This window comes from Plectrocnemia conspersa, unplaced genomic scaffold (genome assembly GCF_051122295.1).
Source record: "Plectrocnemia conspersa isolate PC_06_02 unplaced genomic scaffold, ASM5112229v1 ptg000014l, whole genome shotgun sequence".
Classification (NCBI taxonomy): Eukaryota; Metazoa; Arthropoda; class Insecta; order Trichoptera; family Polycentropodidae; genus Plectrocnemia; species Plectrocnemia conspersa.
Genome location: NW_028277178.1, coordinates 31725670 through 31751526, shown reverse-complemented (window position 1 = coordinate 31751526; position 25857 = coordinate 31725670). Strand labels below are relative to the sequence as shown.

General features: G+C 35.9%; 1 protein-coding gene across 1 annotated transcript in view; it reads right to left on the bottom strand.

Moving 5' to 3' along the window:
- Window positions 1-1272: 1272 nt before the first annotated feature.
- LOC148226788 (uncharacterized) overlaps window positions 1273-25857 on the bottom strand; it is an 88135-nt gene continuing 63550 nt past the window's right edge. The window contains exon 3 of the mRNA XM_088204050.1: window positions 1273-3558. Coding sequence (XP_088060176.1) covers window positions 2542-3558 — 1017 coding nt within the window. The 3' untranslated portion in view covers window positions 1273-2541. The remainder of the gene's footprint in view (window positions 3559-25857) is intronic.

Below are 25857 nucleotides of genomic sequence, written 5' to 3'. Positions count from 1 at the left end.
TTGCTAAACGTCCATTTGCTGTTCAAACTTAAAGTTTAAAAAGTTTGGGTTTGAACAGCAAATAAACGTTTCACAACTGTTATAGGAAGTGATATTTTAATAGTATGAATATAATTTTAGTAACTAGGGCAGTTAAAATGTATAAAACAATTGATTTATACTTAATCGTAAAAATGAGACTTTTTAAGAAACATTATTTTTAATTTAAAATGAATGGAATAAATTTTATGTATATGCTAGTGATCATTTGTAGGCTGTAAATTTCTTATGCATTCAATTGAGGCGGCGGTAAATTGCTGGCGGTGTATTGTGGGTGATAGTTTTTTCTAGACTCGTCTATGAATTAAATCCGAACGTTTTATTTTATGAGTCTAGGAAAATTTATCGCTCGCAATTTATCGCCAGCAATTAATCGCTAAAATATTTCATCGTCTAAATGTATTTATATAAACTCGGAGTGGAGAGTCTAAAAAAATATTTTTAAAAATCAAGAGGTTTAAATTATATGCTGTTTTCAAATGTTTATTAAACTAAAATTAACAGTTGCAAAACATCCATTTGCTGTTCAAACCCAGACCCAACATTTAAAAATTAATTTATTGGAAGTTCAAAAAATATTTAGTTTTAGGTTTAAGTTTGAACATTAAATGGACATTTTGCAACTGTATCAGTGACGTTATATTTTTAATAAATAATACAATTTTTAATTTAAAATGAAATATATCTATTGCCTGACTATAAAATATGCTGGTGATTAATTGCTGAAAGTAAATTGCGGGCGATTAATTTTCCTAGATTCTAGAATACAGATTGTTTCCACTACGACGACGATTTATTACTTTTGACATGTATTTTGAACTTCTGAATTGTAATTAATGATGATTGGATGAAGTATTTACAATCAAATTTTGGTCAATAAGAAAGCGCAAAAACAATTTTTACTTCTCAGAAGTCAAAAATTCACGTCCGAAAAAATAAAATCGTGTCGGTGCCGTCGCACTGCGACGGTGACAGCTCGATTTTATTGCTTTTGACGTGGATTTTTACTTCTGAGAAGGGATAATTGTTTTTAGCGCTCTCGTATTGGTCAAAATTTGGTTTAGATGTGCATCATTAAATTTGTAATCGTAATATAAAAAGTAGTAGCGATAGATATCCTAGTACGACAGAAACGGCACGATTTTATTGCTGTTGAAGTGAATTTTTGGGGGCTTGGAATCTATTTATGGTCTGTTTTTTAATTCCGTTTTTGTTATATCATGCATGTTTTAATTTAGTGTATTTATAAAGAATTAGCAAAATAAAGTATTACAATAAACAATAATACTTTATCCAAACCTTATTTATTAAGAGTCAAAAATTAAATTTTATTATTTTATATTTTTTTTTATTGTTTCTTACTATGTATTATTTTAATTATACATGTATTGTTTATGTGTATCGTGACGCATTGGGGTAACTTGTGAGATCACGATGATCTTAATGTAATTTAAATAGATTTATAAAAAAATGTCGAAAGTAATAAGTCGTCGTCGTAGTGGGAACGTTTGGTACTAATTCACCGCCAGCACTTTACCAATAAATTGCTGGCGATAAATTACCCGAGCCTGTAAGTAAATGTGTTCAATCAATTGTTTCAAGATGTAAAATATGGTGGTAACGTCGTATTTTATAAATAAGTGTGTTATCAATATTTATGAGCTTTTCGATGCGCATCAAACTTATGCGGAAAAGCTCGCGCCTCATGAGGACGTACGTGCGCATCCAGAGCAACTCCCAGAAATGAACGTTAGTTACAAATTGTTGCTAACGAGACTTTAATCGCCGCAATCTGCATGCAGACGCCCATGGTACAATATTATCAACTAGCGAAATTATGAACGGTTGATAAACGGCGCCTGACATGATATCGTTCGCAGAGCCGCGGCCATCCCATTAACCTCGCCGGTGCACCTCAGTTCTCATGACATTTGACCGCCGCCATTTTAAAATTATAAACGTTTTGCAGTCGATTAGAGTCACTAGTCTGCATGGCCGGCGACGTTTTGACAACGGGGATCCCAGATCGAGGGATAACCAACAACGGCTCATTACGGCGCGAGCTTAAAACCTCAGACTCTGACGTGGATCGTGACCCTGCGATAATTTCTTTCTGCATTGTCGCCGCCTTATCAATTAACACATACACGTAAAACTGATCAATACAGTTGAATCGTAGCCGAATCGTACGGCTGACCTTTCGGGTTCAAGAAGCGACATTCGCTTCATATTTTTTGTGATGACCACATTGGACGGTTACACTCGGTATAAAAATACATATTCACAAATATTACAAAAAAAATGTCTATAAAAATACTGCACTTTTATTATATAATACATAAAAAAGTTTTTTTTTGTTCCTAGGCACATATTTTGAACACAACTAATTATTAATCTTTGTACGTTTAAACTTTAAAATTAACATCCATTTACCATTTTGACTATTTTTCGTCTAAATTAATTTAAACTATAAGAGAGTTTTATTTAGCACCGTTTCGGCGGTTAAACTTTAGTGGTCAGATCTAAGGGCGCTGCTCTGTGCAACTTCAATCGTTTCACGTCGTGTCTCGCTGAAAACAAGTCTCCACTGGCAGCGTCGTCTATTCCCTCGACGGAACTTTCGCTATCCACGTCTCCGTCTATCTCTTCGGGCGTCGGCTGCCTCTCGTCTCCCGAATAGCTGCCGGACTTCATAGACAGATCCATGGGATTTTCTTGCACTGGCGAGGAAGAATCTTTCCTCGACACGGTTAACCCCGAAGCAAAATTTAGTGACGTCAGCGATAGAGGAATCGGTCTCGGCAATTCGTCGATGGGTCTAGGTGAGTCCGATTCTTCGGGGTCTAAAGATTCTTCTTCGTTTTCGATAGGCGCCGATTTGGCACTACTGCTGCTCGGCGACGATCGCTGCGATTTTAACACGGCGTCCAAATAGAACCTCTTCGTGAACGATTCGACGTGGGTTTCCGTGTTGTTGTTGTTGTTGTTGTTATTGTTCGTGTATCTATTGTTGTTGTTTGTCGGCGGTTTCAAAAGACCCCTGGGCGGATACAGAGCTGGATGGAATCCTCCGGGAAACAGCAGATGCGGCGGCGGCGGCAGCATAGGCGGCGAAAAGCCTCCTAAAGGCAACGGTGGAAACAGAAACGGCATAAAATCGGCCGTCTGCGTGTGTCTTCTTCTATTTTCTTCTTCGCTATGAGGACTCTCCGGCGAAACGGTCTTTAAGTAGTCTTCTAAGAGCAGATCTCTGGGCGGAGCGCCGGGCATAGGCGGACCGTTGTTGCCCTGCCGCAGTTGTCCGGCCGCTTGTTGCTGTTCTTGAAGGAGGCAGTGTATTTTGAACCAGTTGGAACGTCTTCCGTATCGCGAACCACTCTTTGACATTCCCACTAATAAACATTTGCGTAATCGGCACGCTTTGCAAGCCGTGCGATTCTTCTTGTTGATCACGCACTCTCCGTTGTTCTTGCATTCCGATATCGAACTCAAGTTGTTGTATGAACGACCGAAGAACGACTGAAACAAATAAAAAAATTCATTAAAACAGGAGTTTAAGATAAAAAATTCAGATAAAGGTAGCAATTTTAAATTAGTACTACAATATATGCAGAGTATTTTTCTTAAATTTATATTTAAATATTTTCATATTAAAAAAATAGTACATATTATTAGAAAAACAAAATTCAAAAAATTATAAAAATATATCAAGATTCCGTTCGAAAAAAGCCGCATAATTTAGGAAAAAATTCTGTATTTAAAAAAAACTTTTTTTATTTTATTATTATTTTAATAGCAATTATAGATAAATTTTGTCCTATTTTTTTTAAAAATCACTCAAAAAGTATTTGCACGGACCCACCCTTTCCTATGCATCAGTATAAAAATACGTAGCTGTTGTATAACATAAAAAATATTCGTACAAATTTAATTTTTAGCCTAAAATTGCTATGTATTTTTATGTATTATATATAGTTATTTTAATTTTTATTATTCCTATTTTTACGCGCCATTTCGAAATTTGCTAAAATGTGGAGGAGCACATATTTATGCCGTAATTTATATAAGTATTATTGCAATAAATTTAAGTATTTTTCAACCTTAAATTATACAAAAAAACATATTACAAGGTTCAAAGGTTCATGACACATTTAGGTGCCCAATGCATACTGGCGTTTTTTTTTTTGACTTCTATATGTGTCATCCGCGGGCAGAGGGTTAATAAAATATTTTAATTTATATACTTTTTCTCCAGGATTATTAACGTAGTTTTTTAATTATTGCATAGATTTTTTTATAAAACTATTATTAAAATATATATTAATAAACATTTTAATATTTATTAGAGCTTTAAATTTATAATGTTTTTACTAAGCCGCCATTTAAAAAAATCTGTTACACCAAATCAAAGAAATTACTTATTACCATGAATAAATCAAAATCTACACAAAATTGAAATTTAATGCGTGTTCAAAAAATTAATAAGTAAAATTATTTCTTAAATTTTTGAATAACCTCCATTATGTTTCAAAAAGCGGATCAGATTTAACACACAGAGAGTGCATAAGTTGTCGTATCAGCCTTCAGGGCTCTGCCCTTGGCCGATCTGAATTTACCAGCACTATAGGTTAGTGTTACAGTCAATGATTAATACAAAAAAATTGAATTCAAATCACATGTGAATTTTATTGTTTTACAATTTCTATCATGCCTGTGAGATCGGAATTAGTGATTATTATATCATTAAAATTCCGATAGATCATTAGTTTTTTTTCAATTTCCAAGTGATTATTAATTTAAATCGGTAAAGATCGTATATATTAAATATTAAAAAAAATGCGCCACTTCAGCTCATAGAGAATATTATATATGTATAAAATTGGGAGCTAATTTAATTGCAAATTCTTGATAAATGTTAGGAATTGTGTTATCTACGAATAAATTCAAGTCTAATGCGTATTTTAAAATAGCAAATTAATATATCTAGGTTATATTTGTATATAAAATATAATGTCAAATATCTGTAAATTAAGTTATTAATAATAAAACATTATAATCGCGATGAACTAAAATTAATCACAATTAATTCAATTAGCCTCCAACGGCGACGACCTATCACATTTCAACAATATTAACTTTCACCTTATCTACAACGTATTGATTGATGAAGATTCACTTTTGTAATTCTCGCAAATTGATGACTGCGTTGCATTATTAGTGCCTAGATGCGCCTTTTGATCAGTTCTTATGAATCGGGTGCATTAGTGAGTCGTTGCGAAATTTCAAACGCTATCAATGTCGTTTGTGATTTTTTAAATATCGAAATAATTAGTTGGCGAGTTCCATTGTGTCACATAATGACAGCGACAGCAAATCGGATGTAAGTTTTGAATACCGCGAATTAAATATTGCAACGTGTGGCAATCGCCGTTTGCCGTTCGTCGCTGGGCCATTATTATCTTAACGAAACATTAAGTGGCCTCACACTATTGCATAATGTGTCGTCCTCGATTGCCGACACTTAACAGGTAGCTCATCTCTTTACATGTATTGTATACTATATGTTAAAACACACATTTGTACAAAGGTACATCATATTTATAGCGGTTAAATTCGAGTTTATAGATTACGCGATGTCCGTTTAACCGTGACACAATTGAAATATAATTGCGCATGTGTGACAAAAACGTTCATTTTGCAACCGTGCAAAAGGACAAAGCGTTGACAAAATTAATGTTAAACGCCACGGTGACAAAAAAGTTCGTAATATAAAAAAAAATGTATCATCACCGGAATGTTCGCCGGAGCCGAACGTTGCGAAATAGTTAATAGTTTGTATACTTTGCATTGTTCCACATATAAGAACAAAATGATAGGTAATCGCCGTGTGAACTTTAGTGTTGTTTTCAAGGTTACTCCATATATTACGGAATAGATAGAGGTATTCAATTTCATGATTAAACCGAAAAATTTTGACCTTCGGCACTGTATAACAACAAACGATTAAAAAAATCTTGCCACGATTCAATGCCTCATTGTTCAAATAATAATTACGAGACATATATAAAATTAAGATTAGCAATCGCTGGTCCGCAAAATAGGTACTCGTTCTTAATGTTTTCTTTGTAATTATTACAAAAAATTAATGTTTTACGTTTAAAATTATTCATGAATATTGTTACAAAATAAATGTATCGCAAATTATTATAGCAAAAAACCTATGACAAGAAACAATATTTATTATCTAAAATAAGATATACTTCACTTACAAGTAACAAAATATTAACTGCATGGGAGTTAAATAAACAATCTATGGCAATAATTTGTTAAGCTACACAATTAACATGTTTTTGATATATGTACATACATGTGTGGTGTTTTGACATTTGCTTATTTTTTTATTTTTATCAAAAACGAGAGCTAGAAGTGTTGTTAATATGTTACATGATTTTATAAAATCAATAATATACATTAAAATTGCTAAAAATTGATAATAAAAATTAAAATATAGTTTCATATTTGAAATAAAAATAAATATAATAATATATTTATTACATTTTAATCATAATCATTAATACAATTTGTGTTTTTATCATAAAAATAAAATAAAATGTTTTAATAGAATAAGAATACATTTGTCAGTTAGCATTTTCTTGGTTAGGAGATTTATATTTTGAAATTAGATTTTACTATATTCTTTAAATGCTAATTATCGTATTTTACCATGTTTACACATAGCTTATAATTTATGTATATTTAACAATAAATGCCAGAGTTAAAAAAGCTATATATAATTTTGCATAGTTACTCTTTAAGACCTTGCTAAACTTTTATTATACACTGACTAGTGGCAGGTTAAGCACTTAAAAGGCCCCAGGGGCACCATACTTTTGAAGGTCCTCTTTTTCGAATGATAAAAAAGCGCCACAAAATTTATTAGAAATTTTCATATTACGTATGTAAAAAAAAGTATTTATTTGCAATTACTTCTAATCACAAATATCACAGCATCATTTTCAATAAATAATTTATTAGCAATTAGCTTTGAATTCCGTAAATCATTTTCAACTTTTTTTAATACAGAAAACATGCAAATATGTATAGGCCCCAATTACCCGCCCCTCTTTTTCCAAATAATAACCCTGTTGTTCACGTCAGAAGCAATAAAATCGTGCCTTTGCCTTCACAGTAGAAACGCTATCTATTGTTCATATTAAGAATTTATATAAGCGATTAATTGCGGGCGATAAAATTTTCCGATCCCAAAAAAACGTTAAAATTATTAAAACAGTGCTTGGTAATCTAGCACTGATACTACGACTATTTATAATATTATTACAAATTAAATAAGGCGCATCTAAACCAAAATTTCCCCAATAGGAGAGCGCAAAAAACAATTATCACTTCTCAGAAGTCAAAAATCCACGTCAAAAGCAATAAAATCGTGCCGTCGCCGTCGCAGTGGGAACGCTCGTTACCGAGCGTCCCCACTGCGACGGTGCCGACACGATTTTATTGTTTTTGACGTGAATTTTTGACTTCTGAGAAGTGATAATTGTTTTTGCGCCATCCTATTGACCAAAATTCAGTTTAAATATTCTTTGATCAGCTCTCTTATATCAGACATTTATAGTAATAGCGGTAAGGATAGCTAATATATTTTAATATCATAGTGTACTATCCAGGTGGAGACTAACTATGGAGCAATATGCGAGATGCGACATCTGTCTACTTCTTCATACGCTTATTTTTCTCTGAAATTTAATTTGTATTTTGGACTTGATCTAATGAAAGTTCTAAAACTTTAATTAGTTTTTGAACTTTCATTAGGTCAAGTTGGGTTGGGTTTGGTTAGTTCGTGTAGGTTAGGTTTGGGTTTGAACAGCAAATGGACGTTCACAACTTAGAAATTGAGCTTTATAGACATTTTATGGTTCATCAGTTGAATTTTATTTTTCCTAGTAGAAATATATATCTACTGGTTAAAATATATTTGGATTTCATTATTGAAATATATCCTTTTATTAAAACATACAAATTCACAGTAACATTTATGCATCGCATGTTAATAAATACTGATAATTATAGAAATGTATGTATTACTATTTACTAGCACTTGCCAGTTAAATTATATTTTCACTTGTAAAAATATATATCTACCTGTGAAAATATTCTCCGATATTATCACTCAAATAACATATTTTTAGAAATATATTTGACATAAATTCGAGACTGTTTTTTCTAGATTTTCTTTAAGGGATAACCTGAGAATTTCTGGCTTAGAATAAGTGACACCATTCAATATTTTTTTTTGGAAAAAGGGGGGGGGGGAAATTGGCTAGTCCGTGATTTTATTAGGATTTTGCAAATTTTATTAAATAAAATGACATGCATTTTCTGGCTAAATTTATGGGAAGGGAGAGGCAAAAGTGTCCCCCCCCCCCCGAAATGACGTCCCTGCTTGCCTGGTGCATTTTTTTATAATTAAGACGGAGGTGTTTAAAGAAAATATGCTTTTCGCATTTTTTTCTCGGCTTTGTTACAAGGAGCGCTTGTCACTTAAATACTTTATTTGCGATTCGCGTTCTGTACGATACGCTAGTTTGTATCGTTTTCGAATACGGCTCAGTTGTCTGGTCTCCAATAGAAGCGAAGAGTTGTTTTTTTTTGCAGAATGTGTTCATAACTGGTTAATTGAGTTTAATAGACATATAAGAGGAGCTTTTAGTTTCACTAGCTTGAATTATATTTTCGCTAGTAGAAATATATATCTACTGGTTAAATTGAATTTAGACTTCACAAGTGAAATATATACATTTATACATCGTATGGAAATGTATATATAATATTATTTACTAGCATCTGCCAAAGAAAATATATTTTCCCTGGTAAAAATATATATCTACCGGTGAAAATATATTCTGATATGAAATGACATATTTTAAAACATATTTTCGTAATAGATTCAAAACTGCTATTTTAGATATTCTTTGTGGGATAGCACGAAATTTTCTGGTTTAGAATCAGTAATGTCATTTTAGTTTTTTTAGAGGGGGGAGGAGGGTGAGAAATGTTGACCAGCCGGTGGTCGTTTTTTTATTATCTAAAACTGAGCGACATATCTTTGTTATTTATGTATATTTATTTATTTATGGTTTAGATATATTTCGGTCTCATAAATATTTTAAATGAGGTGGTCATCCTATTTTGGTTATTTTTTGTTATGGATTGTAAACCAATGGTACTTAAGAGAACCTAAAAAATTTAAAGAAATGCAAGTATTTTTTTATGATTTTCTCGTGTTTAGTATTAGCTTATTAATATTTATGCTCTTACATATATAATTTTAATTTAACATTTTTCCCAAGTTACTACCTAGTTCAAAAACGATTTCGAGTGCAAAGGGTTAATATAGCAACACCCTGTCTTAAAACAGACTTTTTCATATGTTTTACATAGAATTCATAATTGCAACGAAAATTCGGATTCGCTGAAAGATAAGCGATAAGTTATAGAAACTCGTGGGAAATATTATGACAAGTCATTTGTGAAATGTGTCAAATCATAATCGAGTATAACAATAACAAGTGTCAGATAGGTGAGATAAATTTTCCAAACGGGCCGATTGCGATGAGGTAAACACGGGCAGGCAGGTCGGAACGACTTTGGCGCAAAAGCGTAACACCAGTGCGATTTTATCTGGAAGCGTTGATATTTTAACAAACGAAAGTGGAGTAGATGAGTTCGAGATTAGGCCGCCGTTTGTTCGGCAAGCGAGCAACGTAACGGAACAGGCGCAAGGTCAGCCCAATTTAAATTGTATCCGAAAAATTTATCTTACGGCAAGTTGCCGTGACTCACCATTGTTGCTGTTGCGCAACGACCGCTCCGGCTACCTGGAAAAAATCTTAGTTATGAAACGCATTGTAATAAAAATGCGATTAACCGCTGCTTGGGCTCCAAAACGGCCGACAATACTGAGAGGATTATCGGTCACCTTGTTATTTGGAACATATGCATATGTAAGAGCAGCATACCTATGAATATAAAAAACTTGGGAGCAAATTTTATTTCGAACTAACAGGCTTCTGATTCTCGGTCTCTTGGAAATAAGACGAAATGTCTTCATAATAGAAGGTTCTTCACTGTAGTTATAATCGATGAAAATGGCATTTAGTATTATATAATAATAATATCAGAATAGCGTAGTAAGGTATAGAATTGTAATCCAGAAGCCACAGGTTTTATCCAGCTTACGTCTGTCAGGTTACAACTTACGTCTGTCAGGTTACAACAAACAGCTTATTTTTTTTTTCAACTAAACAGAATTAAATACACATTTGTACAAACATATATTTTGAGCAGGATCTTATAGAGTAATATCATAAAATTTTATTTATTTTGGCAAAGAGTGTAGTTTTACATAAAAAATCAATTTCTAGGAATATATTTAATAAATTGTATCTAAATAATACAAAATATGTGAGGCGCTGATAATTTAATTTGTATTGAACAAATACTATTTCGAGATATTTGACTTTAAATATATTTAGGTTCTTTAAAATATTAACGACTTTGTAAAAAAGATTATCTAGTCGTTAAAAAAATGTCGATTAGACAATTTTTATAGACAGATTTTGAGTTTGAAACTTTTTGCTTTCTGGTCAATTTTACAGATTTATCCAGCATAGTTTAAAAGTAGTAAACATTTCTTATTTTATAAGTTTCAGAAGTTCAGAGTTAAATTAGAGTAATTATTTTTTAATATGTTACTGGCTTAAAACAAATCATAAATTGTTAGAGTTTGCACTTATATGAAAATATATATTTAATGTCTTTTCATATATTTATTAGGCCTCTGAAGTTCAGGGTTACATTCTAGAAATTATTTTTTTATATGTTACTATCTGGCTTAAAAGAAATCATAAATGTTGAGTTTGCACTTAAGATTCTAATACCTCAAATCATTATGTATTATATATGAGGTAAAATAAAAATTTAGAAACAAATATTTTCGATATTTTAGAACTATTTCTATTATATTGACTCATTTATGTTATAAACTTAGGGTTTATAACTGAGTTTGTTTTATTCTATACATATATACTATTAGTGTTTCAACGAAAATGCATAGTAATAATTTTTAATTTTAGAGAATTCTCATAAAATATTTTTTATGTTAAAAATTTAATTTATACGAATATTTTTTAATGTTTAATAATCGCTAAAATTCTAAAAATAAATGGGTTAAATCCGTTTAATTTGAAGCTGCGTTCAGAGCAGGTAGTAAAAAAAGGGACAGGGACGACCAATTAGTACAATCAATGATTTTATGTAAATTCTATATAAATCATGTGTTTAGGCAGTGATTCGCCCACAATTCACCGCCAGAAATTTACCGTTAGCAATTAATTAAAATTTCCAGACCCCATAAATCATAATAGGATGTCATGCGTTATTTAAAGTAAAATTGAAATATAAATTCTAAACTCATTGTTACAGTATTGGTGAGAGAATATAATAGGGTGAGCATGTGAAATTAAACGTTCAATTATTTTTTCCTATTTTAATTTAATTTGTTGAAGATAATGTAAAATATCACTTTCTTACTTATTTTATTTATTTATATACAATACATATTTAACTCAAAAACATTATTTGTTTTTGTATTACTCTCCAGGTTGAATATCTGTTTAATATAATATTTTTTAAAAATACCGATAGAATATTGGAGGAATTGTTTTATTGATTACAAAATAACACAACACGACAATAATTTATAATAAAAATATTTTTAATATAATTTCAAACGAATGGTCACCCTACCCTTAAAATAGCCCTGATTTAGTATTGGTAACGTTCTCCTATCGGTGTAAATAAATTCACGGAAAACTGTATATGTATGCATGCATGCGTACACGCACCCTTGCTTTCAACACAACGATGATGAGCGTTAACATCTTGGATGGACTATATGTATGCTATCTTATATGACTACAAGCTTTATTACCCGACTTCACTCGGGCTAGTGTCAAACTCATTATTTAATATTTATAATTAATTTTATTCATCCTGTTATGCTTGGCTATTACCATAAATTTTATTGTATCGTTAGCACGTCGCTGTTCAGTTAAACTTTTCACTTTCAACTTAAATTTGAAAATAGCACAGTTGACTTATAAATGAGAGCCAGAATGATATGTGAAAATGTCACGTCGCTACTGTTCACCTTTTAGGAGGAGGTCTTGTGATAGACACGTGTATTTTTTGTAATAGACTGTTCATCCCAATTATAAATAGGTTAATCAGTAAATAAAGTCCTCTATGGTCATGTTTTCTTTATAACGATTGCCCTAGTATAAATTGGATATGTAACGGTGGTGTTTATACGTTCGATTTCCTGATCCGTCGGAAAAGCAGTCACGCTGCTCCGGCACGTGCGGTCCTTGAATTGGCCGCGTGCGTACGTAACGGCCCGAGGGCAATTGGGAGCACAAAATGAAAAGATGCGCGAAAATGGGCCCAACAACCGGAAGATGGCTGATGGTTGCGCAAGCGAATCGCTCCACGGAGCCTGAAATCGACAAGGGTAACGCTTCACAGAGCCTGTGCCTCAACTTTGCTCGCGCGCGCCGTTAACCGTAACTGTCGGACACACGCCGCTATTCTTTACCGAACTAACCTTACACAAATCTACCGAAACAATGTTTACTACTATAATTGTACAATTCTCGCATTTGGTTGCACTTTTTATAATTAGACAAGGCTGGAAATATTAGCGTATAACCGTTCAAAATGGATTCCGAACGTCGAGCTAGACCAGGGGACGCAAAGGGAGAAGCGGCTGTTTCTCTGATCTTCAATGGCATACATTTGGGTCGATCTCATCTTGGTCAGATTTCGTATGAATTAATTGAATTCAAATTGTAGAGCTCTTTAATTTATAATGCCTATAATGTCAACTGTGATTGCCAGTAGCAGTATCAGAGCGATCGTTGGTTGCTTGCATTCCCGTATTTATATCTATGACTTCCTCCATATAAAATTATGTTTTCTGTCCCTTTCAGTAGCACATCCAGTTACAAAAAATGGCAATTTTTCAACAGATTACTATTGGCCGCTATATCAGATTACAAACGGCGGTTTAGATGGCAATATCGAATGCACGTATTATCCTTTCTCAAGATATTTGCGACAGATACTTATATTTTTTTGATTAATGACTGCAAAATAGTTTTCTCACAGTGGTGTCTCATTTTTACCAAAGAAGCTCCTTTTATCTTAAACGTTTAAACCCGTATTTGTATATCAAACGCTGACTGGCAATTTATGATTCAATAATATTTTGATTTTCACGACTGTGAATTTTGCTAAAAGCTCTTCGCTTGTTTTAAGACATGCTGATTCGATTCCTAATTGGGTGGTCCAAGAGTGATTCAATTGAAAAATCTGGCCATTATATAATTACACTTCCAGTCGATTGTTATAAATTAGGTTGTTCTAGATTTTTTTAATCTCACAGATATATCATAAAATATCAAAAGCTTAGTTTTAAACACTATTTAAGTTAGCAATGTTAAAAATTGTTACATGGTACTTGTTAGTTAACACGGCGCCATGGTCAAAAACCACCAGTTATTACACTCCACAGCGCTTACCATGCAGTTCAAACGCAAACTTTACCAAAACAAATTATTATATTCGCTTAGGTAGACGAAATTTGCTGAGATGTTTACAATATAAATTTTTTGTACAAGTTGTATGTTACTATAATTAAAACTACTGCAGTAATCGTGTCCTCAAAATTCATTATATTAAAAAAATAAAAATAAAAATAATACTCGGGTCCAATGTCATGTCACACCTGTACCATTTCTGTTCCGTTAATAGATTTAAGATATATATTTACGTACATGATCTAATTTAAAGTTTATTTTTGATTTTATAAATTGTCATAGATATTAGTATAAGAAAGTTTTACAATAATTTTAATTCTACCTTGTCCAAATGCAGTAATAATATACATATATTTGTGCTTTTGTGCTCCTAAAAAAACATTCGCCTCAACAAGTCAACTTTCTTGCTTTGAGCTTTTTTACGAGCGCGCCTGTAATTTTTCGCCATAAAACTCACGATCTGCTTTTTGCCTGCTTGCACAATCGGACATAAAATCAATATGTCGTAAAACGCTAATTTCTTCTTGTAAGCTTACATTTTTGGGACCTTAAGTCTGACGGGTGCTAATAAAGTTTAAATTGCTACAACATATTGCAACACTAAATATCGCACTTTTTAATTATGGCATATTCGAATGATTGTAATGTTTTTTTTTCATTATAGTATCTTTAAAACCCGAAATAATTGATAAAAAATATAAAAAAAATTTTGACGAAGCTACGATTATTTTTAATACCATTTTAAAACAATTTTTCATATCAGGATAGTTAGCAAAATTTTGCCAATATTTTTACAAGCGCTATATTAATAAATTATTGCCGATAGTATACTAAATAGGCAGGCTTGCCGAGAGGAGGGGGGAGGGGGGAGGGAGAGAGGTAAATTTTTAGTTCAGATTCAAATAATGAATCTGAACTAAAATACAGCTGTTTGATATGTATGCACTAGTGTATTTTAAAGTAAAAGTTCCTTCAGCTCTTTTTATACATGCAAGAAATAAAAAGAACGGAACATTGCCTTCAAAAGCATTTACTTTCTATGTAGGGTCTAGTAGTCTAAGGAACAGATTATAGTTTTTTGACGCGGCTACGTTTGTGTTAAAATTTGTTTGCAAATAATTGTTGACTTAATTGCTTTTTGAAAATTTAAAAAATATTAGACATGAGAGGAAATATTCAACGAATGTAAATTAGTAGCAGTAAATTTAGGTATTCGATCTGAAAATTCAGATTGAATAACTACCGAAGAAGCTGAAATATTACGATAAATCAACAACAGCACCAGTTGAAATAAAAATAAATAAATAATACATTTAGTTTCATGTGGTTATTCTTAAAAGAAAATTTAGAAAAAACAGTCTCAAATCTATCACAAAAATATTTTTTAAAATGTCATTTCAGTGAAATCATATCGGTATATATTTTCACTAGTAGGTACATATTTTTACTAATGAAAATATAAATTATCTTGCAGTTGTTAGTTAAATTATATGATTTTAATTTTACTGTATATAGTAATATATATATATATATATATATATATATATATATATATATATATATATATAAATATATATATATATATATATATATATAAATATATATATATATATATATATATATATATATATATATATATATATATATAAATATATATATATATATATATATATATATATATATATATATATATATATATATATATATATATATATTTGGCCACCGTACGGAGAGGACGTGCGCTCAATCGCTCTGCGAATCGAGACAAGGACGGGGGACACGCCACCTTGGAGGCCACATCCCTCAGACTACCGGAGATCAGCTAGTGGAGACCAGCGACCAGGACGGGGGACACGCCACCTTGGAGGCCACATCCCTCAGACTACCGGAGACCAGTTAGTTGAGACCAGCGACCTAGGAATCACGAGGCGGAGGACATAAACCAGATCGGAGGCACCGGAAAAGCCGAAGGTAAGCTTTTCCTGGTTTTTCCGGGATTTTTCCGAGCTTTCCCGACATTTGGGAAGGCTTTGGGATTTCCTGGATTTTCCGGCTTTTCCGGCTAAATTTTCCGAGCGACTTCTTTGCCTCGCAAAATCTTAGGAGGCTTTCCCGATTTTCCGGGATTTCCCGGATTTTCCCGGGATTTTCCGAGGATTTTCCGGGTTTTTCCTGACACCAAAGGAGACATCAGGGTTTTTCTTGGTTTTTCTGTTTCCCGAGGAATAAAAACATGCGGGAACAGATGAGAGAGCTGAGGAGCGCAATCGTGGCCATGGAGGATTTCATAAAGGAGCACCGCACTGTGCATTTAAAACTCCAAGAACATGTCATCAGGGCCAAGCGTGCGCTCGTTGGCTTGGAGTCAATCGTCGGGCCGCGGACATCTGTGTCATGCGCGGCGCCAGCAGGGTCTGCCGTGGGATCATCCGCAGCCGCTGCCTCCTCGGCGGTGGGCAAGTCTCCGGCGGCCATCGCGTCCGCGGCCGCCGCTCCCCCTGCGGCTGCCGCGGTACCTGCGTTGGCGACGTCCCTAAAAGAGAAAACGCCCTGCGCCTCAGAGTGGCAGCAGGTACCAGCCACCAAGGGGAAAAAAAACATGAAGAAGACGGCGCCGAGAGGCCTAGCCCCGGCGAAGGCCGAACCGGCGAAGACGGTTGCGGCGAAGAAGAAGACCTCCAGGACGACAACGACCCCATCGTCGAGGAATGCAGCTGCGACGAAGAAGAAAGGCACCCCTCAGGCGAAGAGTGCTACAGCTGGCCCGCGAAACGAGGCGATCGCTGTGAAGACGGGACCTCTGTCCTTTGCGGATGCAATCCGTGCCATCCGGAAGGGAGTGACATCCCCCGAATCAACGGCGGATGTCAGTCGGATAAGGCAGACGAGGAGCGGGGAGGTCCTCCTCGAGATGAAGCGCGGCTCAAAGAAGACGGAAGAGCTGATGACCGCGATCCAAGCGACGCTCGGAGAAGGAGCGCAAGCACGTCGACTGGTGCCCCAGATGCGCGTCGCCCTCCGAGACCTCGACGGAGGAACCAACGCGGAGGAAGTGGTCGAAGCCATCCGAGCCGCGGCAATCGAGGCGACCGACGCGAAGGTCGCATCTATGAGGACGGCGTTCGGGGGGACCCAGACAGCGATCGTCGTCATGAACAGGACGGCAGCCGTCTCACTGGTGGCGCTAGGGAGGATCCGCGTAGGCTGGATATACAGCCGAGTCCGGGTTGCACATTTCCAGATGCGCTGCTTCCGGTGCCGCGGCACGGGCCACGTCGCGTCCAAGTGCACGGACCCGCACGACCGGAGCAAGGAGTGCCACCGCTGCGGCCTCGAAGGCCACAAAGCGGCAACCTGCACCACCAATACCGGCAACATGGCAGAGAGGGCGCTGCAGACGAAGGAGTGATCCGCGTACTGCAAATAAACCTGCATGGGTGCAGGTCGGCGCAGGACTTGATGCTGCAAACGGTCGGAGAGCGCCATACGGACGTCGTGCTCGCATCTGAGCAGTACCGGCACGACCAACATCGGTGGTACGCCGGAGCGGAGTGCAGGTGCGCAGTCTACGTGCCATCGGCGCGGCTGAGGGAGGCCGCGGTCGGGACGGCCGACGGCGAGGGTTTCGCGTGGGTTGAGCTCGAGGGGATACGGCTGTACAGCTGTTATTACTCCCCGAACTCGCCCATAGACGCCTTCGCCGCGGACCTGTCCCGGCTTGCAGACGATATCTCCTCCTCGAGATTGCCAGTGGTCGTCGCCGGAGACTTCAATGCCAAGGCACCCGAGTGGGGCTCCGCACTGACGGATCGCCGCGGAGCCCTGCTTGCAGAAACAGCGTCTCAGTTGCATCTGCATACGGCCAATATAGGGAACGCCTTGACGTTCAGAAGAGGAGACACAGGCTCTGTACTGGACGTCACATTTACGAGCGCGTCGATCGCTCACCGCCTCACCGGGTGGCGCGTCCTGGAAGACGTATACTCGGCGAGCGATCATATGTACGTAGAGTTCGAGCTGATGACACAAACTCTGCGCCCGAGACCCCCGCTCTCACAGAGCGGATGGGCGTCGCGCAAGCTGGACGTTGAGCTGCTCGACGAGGCGGTCGCCGTGAGAAGAGACGCGGTGATCGACGCTGCACGTGACGGAACGTCATCGGAGCAGATCGTAGAAACGTTCAACGGCCTCTTGCGCCAATGCTGCGATGCGTCCATGCCTCGAAGAAAAGGAACGCCTCGACGGCCCGTCTACTGGTGGACTGAAGAGATAGCGAACCTCCGCCGCGAGTGTCTCATGGCACGCAGAAAGGCGCAAAGGAGACACGGAGACGCGAACCTGAGGGAAGCCTACAAGCAGGCCCGAAGAGCCCTCAAGATCGCCATCAGTGTGAGCAAGTCTCGGTGCTGGGACGAGCTGTGCGCCACGCTGAAGGAGGACCCGTGGGGCACACCGTACAGGTTGGTGAGGGGAAAACTCCGAAAAGCCACCGTCGACCCGTACTTGGAAGACGAGGACAACATGGAGCGGATCGTCGACGGACTCTTTCCCCAACATCCTGAAGAGACCTGGTCCAGCTGCGAGATCGACTCGGTCGACGAATTGAACACACATACACCGTTCACCGAAGAAGAGGTAGCCGCCGCAGCAAAAAGGATCAGCGTTAGGAAGGCGCCGGGTCCAGACTGCGTACCGAACGCGGTCGTAAGACGGATCGCTACAATGGACCCACAGCTACTGACCGCGGTCTACAACGCCTGCCTGCAGGCAGGCACGTTTGGGACATCGTGGAAGCGGCAGCGGCTTGTGCTGATCCCCAAGAAGAAGGGAGCTCCACCGGGCCCGTCCGCATACCGTCCCCTGTGTATGCTGGATGGGGCCGGAAAGCTATTCGAGAGGGTGATCCTCCAGCGGCTGCAGAGCGTCCTCGAAAATGAAACGTCAGGGCTGTCTGATCGACAACATGGCTTCCGTCCCGGCAGATCGACCATCGATGCCATCAAAAGGGTCGTATCCAAAGTAAGAGATGCATGGCAGGGCAGCCTTGGAGCCAGCAGACACGCGATGATGATAGCCCTCGATGTTCGCAACGCCTTCAATTCGGCCAACTGGGGGCTGACGGTTAAGGCGTTGACTGCGAAAAAAACCCCAGCATACCTGGTGAGACTCATTGAGAGCTATTTCACGAACAGGGTGCTGGAGTATGAAATCGGAGGCGAGAAGCGTTCCCGCCGGGTGACGGCAGGCGTCCCTCAGGGTTCGGTACTGGGGCCTTCACTCTGGAACGCCATGTACGACGAGCTGCTGCGCTTGGAGATGCCCGACGGCGTCGAGCTGGTCGCGTTTGCCGACGACGTCGCGGTCGTCGCAACAGCCAAGCGTCTGACGCAGCTACAGCAGGTCGTAGAAGAGGCGCTGCAGGCGATTCAGAGCTGGATGGCCCGAGTTGGGCTCGCACTCGCGACGGAGAAAACAGAAGCTGTATTCTTTACGCGGAGGCGCAGGTTACAACCGCCCAGGATAGCGATCGACGGCTTTGAAGTGCCCTTCAAGAGAGAAATCCGCTATCTGGGTGTCCAGATAGACGACAAGCTGCGCTTCGTCAGGCACGCCGAGGCGGCGGCGGCGAAGGCGGCGCGCGTAGCGGAGGACCTCGCCAGGCTGATGCCGAACATCGGAGGGCCGAGGCAAAACCGGCGACGACTGTATAACGAGGTCGTCCACTCGGTCCTCCTCTACGGCGCCCCGATCTGGGCGCAGGCCATGATCATAGAGAAAGCCAGACTCAGCCTCGCGAGGGTACAGAGAAGAAGCCTGCTGCGTGTAGCCTCCGCGTACAGGACCGTGTCCGAGGACGCCGTTCTCGCTCTATGCGGCACGCCGCCGTTGGATCTCCTCGCCTTGGAGAGACAGGCGATCTACAACGGCTGCGAGAAGGTGGCTGCCAGAGTTGCGACCGTGACGGAATGGCAGAGGAGATGGGACGCGTCCACCAAGGGCCGGTGGACGCACAGACTCATCGGCGATCTGTCGGCCTGGGTCGGCAGGAAGCACGGTGAGCTTTCGTACCACCTCACACAGGGAATGACCGGACACGGATGCTTCGGTATTTATTTGAAGAGGATCGGCAAAGTGGCGAGTGCCGAGTGCCTCCATTGCAACGCCGGAGAAGACGACGACGCTGAGCACACACTCTTCGGATGCTCGGCGTGGGCAGCGGACAGGATCGCGCTAGAAAGGATCATAGGAAGGTCTGCCACAGTAGACACTATGGTCCAATCTATGTTATTGAACCGAAGCTGCTACGAGGCATGGACGAACTTCGTGTCGGCCGTGATGCGGAAAAAAAAGAGCTGAAAGACAGTTCAAGACAGCGGCCCTAACGGGACAGAGTCTCTAAACTGGACGAGCCGAAGTGCAATATCGGAAGATAGTACCGGCCGTCCAGGAGAGGGCTGGGGAGAGGTTTTAGCCGGTAGGTCGCTGCTTGCAGCGGAATCCGGCACAATCACTAGCAATCTGGACGCTGGTGAAGTCTTTAGAAGATTTCCTCTCCTCACAACAAAAAAAAAAAAAAAAAAAAAAAAAAAAAAAAAAAAAAAAAAAAAAAAAAAAATATATATATATATATATATATATATATATATATATATATATATATATATATATATATATATATATATATATATATATATATATATATATGATATTTACATAATTATCATTATTTATTTACATCAGATGTATAAATGTTACAGTGAATATGTATTTTTGGTAAAGTTATATTTTTACTAGTAAATTCGAAATACATATTTACCAGTAGTATTAATAATATAGTAATATTTAAGTAGTATTAGTCATATTTTTACTAGCACAAATATAATTTAATTGATAGGTGCTAATATGCTGCTCTAAAATGTCTATAAAACTTAATTTGACAGTTGCGAAACGTCCATTTGCTGTTAAAACCCAAACCTAACCTAATGTAAGTTCTAAAACTAATTATATTTTCAGAACTTTAATTTGGTCAAGTCCAAAATACAAACAAAGCCAACTCATCTCTCAGGGGAAAATAAGTGGAATAATAAATACAGACAGATATCGCATCTCACATATTGCTCCACAGTTTGTCTGCATTTCGATTTTACACTATGTTTTAAAAATATAATAGCTATCCTTACTGATATTATTACGGACTAATAATATAAAAGGGCTTATCAAAGTGTTTCCAAACCGAATTTTGGTCAATAGGAGAGCGCAAAAACAATTATCACTTCTCAGAAGGCAAAAATTCACGTCAAAAGCAATAAAATCGTTTTGCCGCCGTCGCAGTGGGAACGCTCGGTAACGAGCGTTCCCACTGCGACGGCGACAAAACGATTTTATTGCTTTTGACGTGGATTTTTGACTTCTGAGAAGTGATAATTGTTTTTTGCGCTCTCCTATTGGTCAAAATTTGGTTTAGATATGCTTCATTTGATTCTCACTTATTGTAAGTCGTAATATTGTTATAAAAAGTCCTAATATTTACGCTAGATTATTAAGCGTCTTGAACTTCCCTGAATTTGACCAGAAAAATGCATGTTATTTAATGAAATACTATGAATCATAATGAATATTCTCACTCGTAATATTTTTATAAAAATTCTTGATAATCAAGCGCAATTTTATTGCTTTTGGCCTGGACTGGAAATTTACTATATGGCAACACTGAGCAGCAACGAAAACACGACTAATAATCAAGTAAATATTATAAATATATATTTTTAATAATTTTTAATGCCTTTTTCGCATTTATTTGTAGCATAACTCTTACATAAATTCAAAAAAAATTATTACGGTGGTAAAAATATATAAAATGTCATTTTTGTAATGAGGCCCGGAAACACTGTTTTCCCAGGGCCCGGGTTCGCTTTCGGCGGTCCTGACAATGGATGATACATTTTATTGATAAATTTATTGTATAATTATGATGATTTTATCCTATCATATGGTAAATATATTATTATAAGTGATGGTCTAATTTATGTTCATGCAACTGAAAGTTTATTCTAGTACATTATCTAAGGCTTTCTTTTGACTTTGTCGCATTATCGCAATAAATCGTTTGTTAATAAATAAGTATCGATATCCGTCCATCCGAGTTCACCCAATCGTGGCCGACGTTTGTTCTCGTTATGCAACGTTCCAATTGCAAAACGTTACAAAACACTTGGCTCGGGTCAAATGCGATTTGATAAAATATGCTAATTCAATTTCGAATTCCCAGCCGGCGTTTGACGACCGCAGAAATAATCTATAAATCGACCTTAGGCGATTTATATAAATTGCATCTTAGACGTTCGTTATGAAATAGCTAATAAAACCTTACAGTAAATTAAGTATAAAATAAATAGAAATATCTTAATTAACATAAAGTTTAATTCAAGCATAGAAATATTAATGTAAAAATATATTTTATGATCGAACAAGTAAAAGTGTTATGTAAAATTTGCGTATTCTAAACCTTATGTAATTTTCGATCCGTTTGGCAAATGAATCATTTTCAGATGTAATTACTAGTTCTGTGATTATGAATCGGTACGACACAATTCGACGGCACGGAACAAAGTGGAACGGAGTCAATACGCATTAAAATCTGTCGGTGCATTAATTAGAATTGTTTGCGAAACGTTTCACAATAGTGGCGTTGCTTAAATTGATCGGTTTAATTATGATTTATAGCCAGGATTAGTTATCTGGCCCTTGACTGGTCAGTCGAACCGTATCCGAAACGACCTCATTGCTCATTGAGTTCAGCCCGTCTGAAATATTCACGAAGCAGCTAAAATCGCTCGTTAATACCATTTAGTTGTGTCAGTTTAAAATTGAATAAGCCGATAATAAAATTTGCGTTAATGACGCTTCGCTTACCGCTTCTTAAAATTACTTATGCGAACTGAAATCGAACCATTTTAATAAAATCGTAACGTTATTATCATAATTCGCGCCTTATAAAGATTTTTGTATTAAACTCCCAGTCAAAATATGTATGCTGAAATTGAGCATAAAATTTAAAATTAAGACCTATAAAAACAAACTTTTTTTTTCCATACCGAAAAGACGCTACCGGTTTTTGACATTATAACATCGTAAAATTTGTCGAAGCCTTTCAGTAATAAATTGCGAATTAACACAGTGATTTTTTATATTTAATACCGTCGAGGATATTGTCCGAATTTCTCACGACGCATCGGTGACGAAAAATTTACTCAATTATACATATATCGCCGTATTAACGTCTATATTTGAATATAAATGGCTATTTATGAACGCTAGACGTAAATTTAGGTTATTAACAATACTTTAACGCTTAATAACGATTATGTTTGCGTTTTATTTATTGCTAAAATAAAGGTGGGAATGAAGCAATTTTAATAAGGTTCAAATTGTATTTAAATAACCGGAAACTAGAGAAACAGTTTATAAATTGAGTTCAGGTTAGAATATTATTCATGACTATTTTATTTATATTGTATTATATACAAATAAATTAAAAATATATAAGCTATATAAATAGTTAAAAATTAAAATAATGATTTAAAGAGTTTCAAAAGCTTAAATTTATTAATTATAGATAGAAGTATTTAGGTGTATGTTGTTTAAATATGATTTTTAAATGGAAAATGCATAAATAGCAAAAATCAATATAAAAAAATTCGGTAAATAAATAACGTTTAATTTGATTTTGTGTTAATTATTATTATTTTGCATTGATAAAAATATTATTAATTTTTTTTTCTCGTATCATTGACAGTTATTTTTCTTAATTTTGTTAGAGCTTTCATTGCACTTCTGAGTCAAATAAAATTCCCAATAAAACTATTTCAGTTCGCTGTTCGCTACCAAAAATAAATATATTTGCATATATGGATTGAATTTAAAAATGTAAATTGCATCTCATTCAAGAATTTCAGCATTTTTATTACAAATTTTAACATGTAGACTGAGTGTACATCACCGGAGTGCGCTTATTTTTGCACCATAAATTTAATATATATTTCATATATTATTATTTTCTTATTGTTTTAATAGTTTTGATAATATTATGAATATGGGTTCACTAAAAATCTGAATGCTTATTCAATAAAATAAATAAAACAGATGTCATTGATTTTGTTCTGCAACTTATTTGGGCTTAGTTTGATTTAATACTATATTTATACAGTTATTTTAATTAATTATTTTTTTCAAGTTTTAAGTTTCACTGACCGCTGTTTCGCTATCACGCGCATATGCGTGAACGGACTGCAATGTGTTGTTATATATTTTTATTTAGTCGCTCTTTTCTTCTTGTACTTGATTATTAGAACTAACCTCAAAAGACATTTAGAGCTCAAAGAATATCAACTTAAACCCCACTGACTCGCCGGTAAATATCGTTGACTAATTAAAATAAAATATTTAAATAAATTACTTTTTTAAGAAAGTTTATTAAATATTTAATTTTTTTATTTAGTTTATTGTACTAGCATAAATTATCAGTAAACCAAGTATTTTATATTTATAAAATATTTAGGTCCAACAATTTACATTTATTTTAATGTTGACTAATAGAAGGTGGTTCGGTTTATATTTTTATTTTTTTAATTAATTAAAATTAAGACCATCGTGACCTAATAGGTTATCCTAATGCGTCACAATGACCAAAAACACAATTTGAAAAATACATATTAATACCCATTATATGTACATATGTGTACATATAATATAAACAATATATATGTATAGTGGCAGTTAAACAAATAGGACATTTGCAAAATTATTGTGAAACGCCATATTAAGTTTAAATTAAGGGAAAAATTGTATTTTTTTCTTAATTTTATAAATAATATATATATATACATGACTATTTAAATTTCTATATAAAGCTTAATCAATAATTTTGTAATTAATTGTAATCGAAAAATACTTAAGTAAACATAAAAAAAATTTAAAACAATGGAAAAAAAAATAAAAAAAATTGATTTATTATTTTGTAAGGTAACCAATTGGCATTAACTGTTAAATACTGACAATTTGCTGCTAATATCAGCTTTTACTTTTTATTTGCATGTTTGTAAAGTTCTTTTAAACTTGTCATATTTTTGTCCTTAATCTTATATTTCAAGTACTGCCTAGTCTAGGCTTAAATTGTACAGGGTTTTGTATTTTTCCCCTTAAATTATAACCACAAATGTTTTGTTTTATATTCCTATTTTTATATTGAATTTAGCTTATAACTAATTGTTTACATAGAAATAGTTATAAACCAGGAACATTTATACTATATATAATTAGTATGTCTGTAAAATTATTTATATTATTAAAATAAACCTATTAAAAAAGTCTAGGCTGCACGATTGCCATTCCCAAACATCCATAATATTGTCTTTGAACCACTTTTTGCCTTATTTTTTTGTGCTTCGGGTCATTGTTCTGTTAAAAAACAATTATTTAATAGGTTTTCTTTAGCGTATAGTAAAATTGTGCGTTCCATAAAATCCACATACACTTCTTAGTTCCTAATTTCTTTAATTAAATATATGGATCCAACACCACAGCAAGACATACCTACAACTCCTCCCTTAATTGTTTTTATGGTTTATCTCGGATAAACTTTTCATTCGCAAATTGTCTCGCATATTGCCTTCCAACAGAGCCTATTAAATTAAATTCAAATCTGAGAATGTTCAATCAATGTGATTTTTGACAAAATTAACTCGTTTCTAAAACCCTCTAATATCACTTCCATGCAAAGTATGTATTGTATTTCGTTTCTTATATCTACAGTGTGTTTTTTTTAGAAATTCTTATTATTTTTTGATTTAAACGCACAGAAGTTTTTTTGCATGTTTTATATTTTTAAAAATATTTTACGGCTTTATAATTTGATTTCTAGGAATATTAAGATTTTTTAATGAACTTTTAAATATTTTAAGCTCATGATTTATTTCCGTTTAATCGGATCACAATGTGTAGTTCACCTCATATTTAATTTAATTTGTGTATCTGTAAATACACTATTTATGATTATTTTTAATAACTAAATTTAATCACAACAAAAACAGAATTTGATAGGACAACGTTAAAAGCAGAACTAAACCAAAATATTTTAGATAGA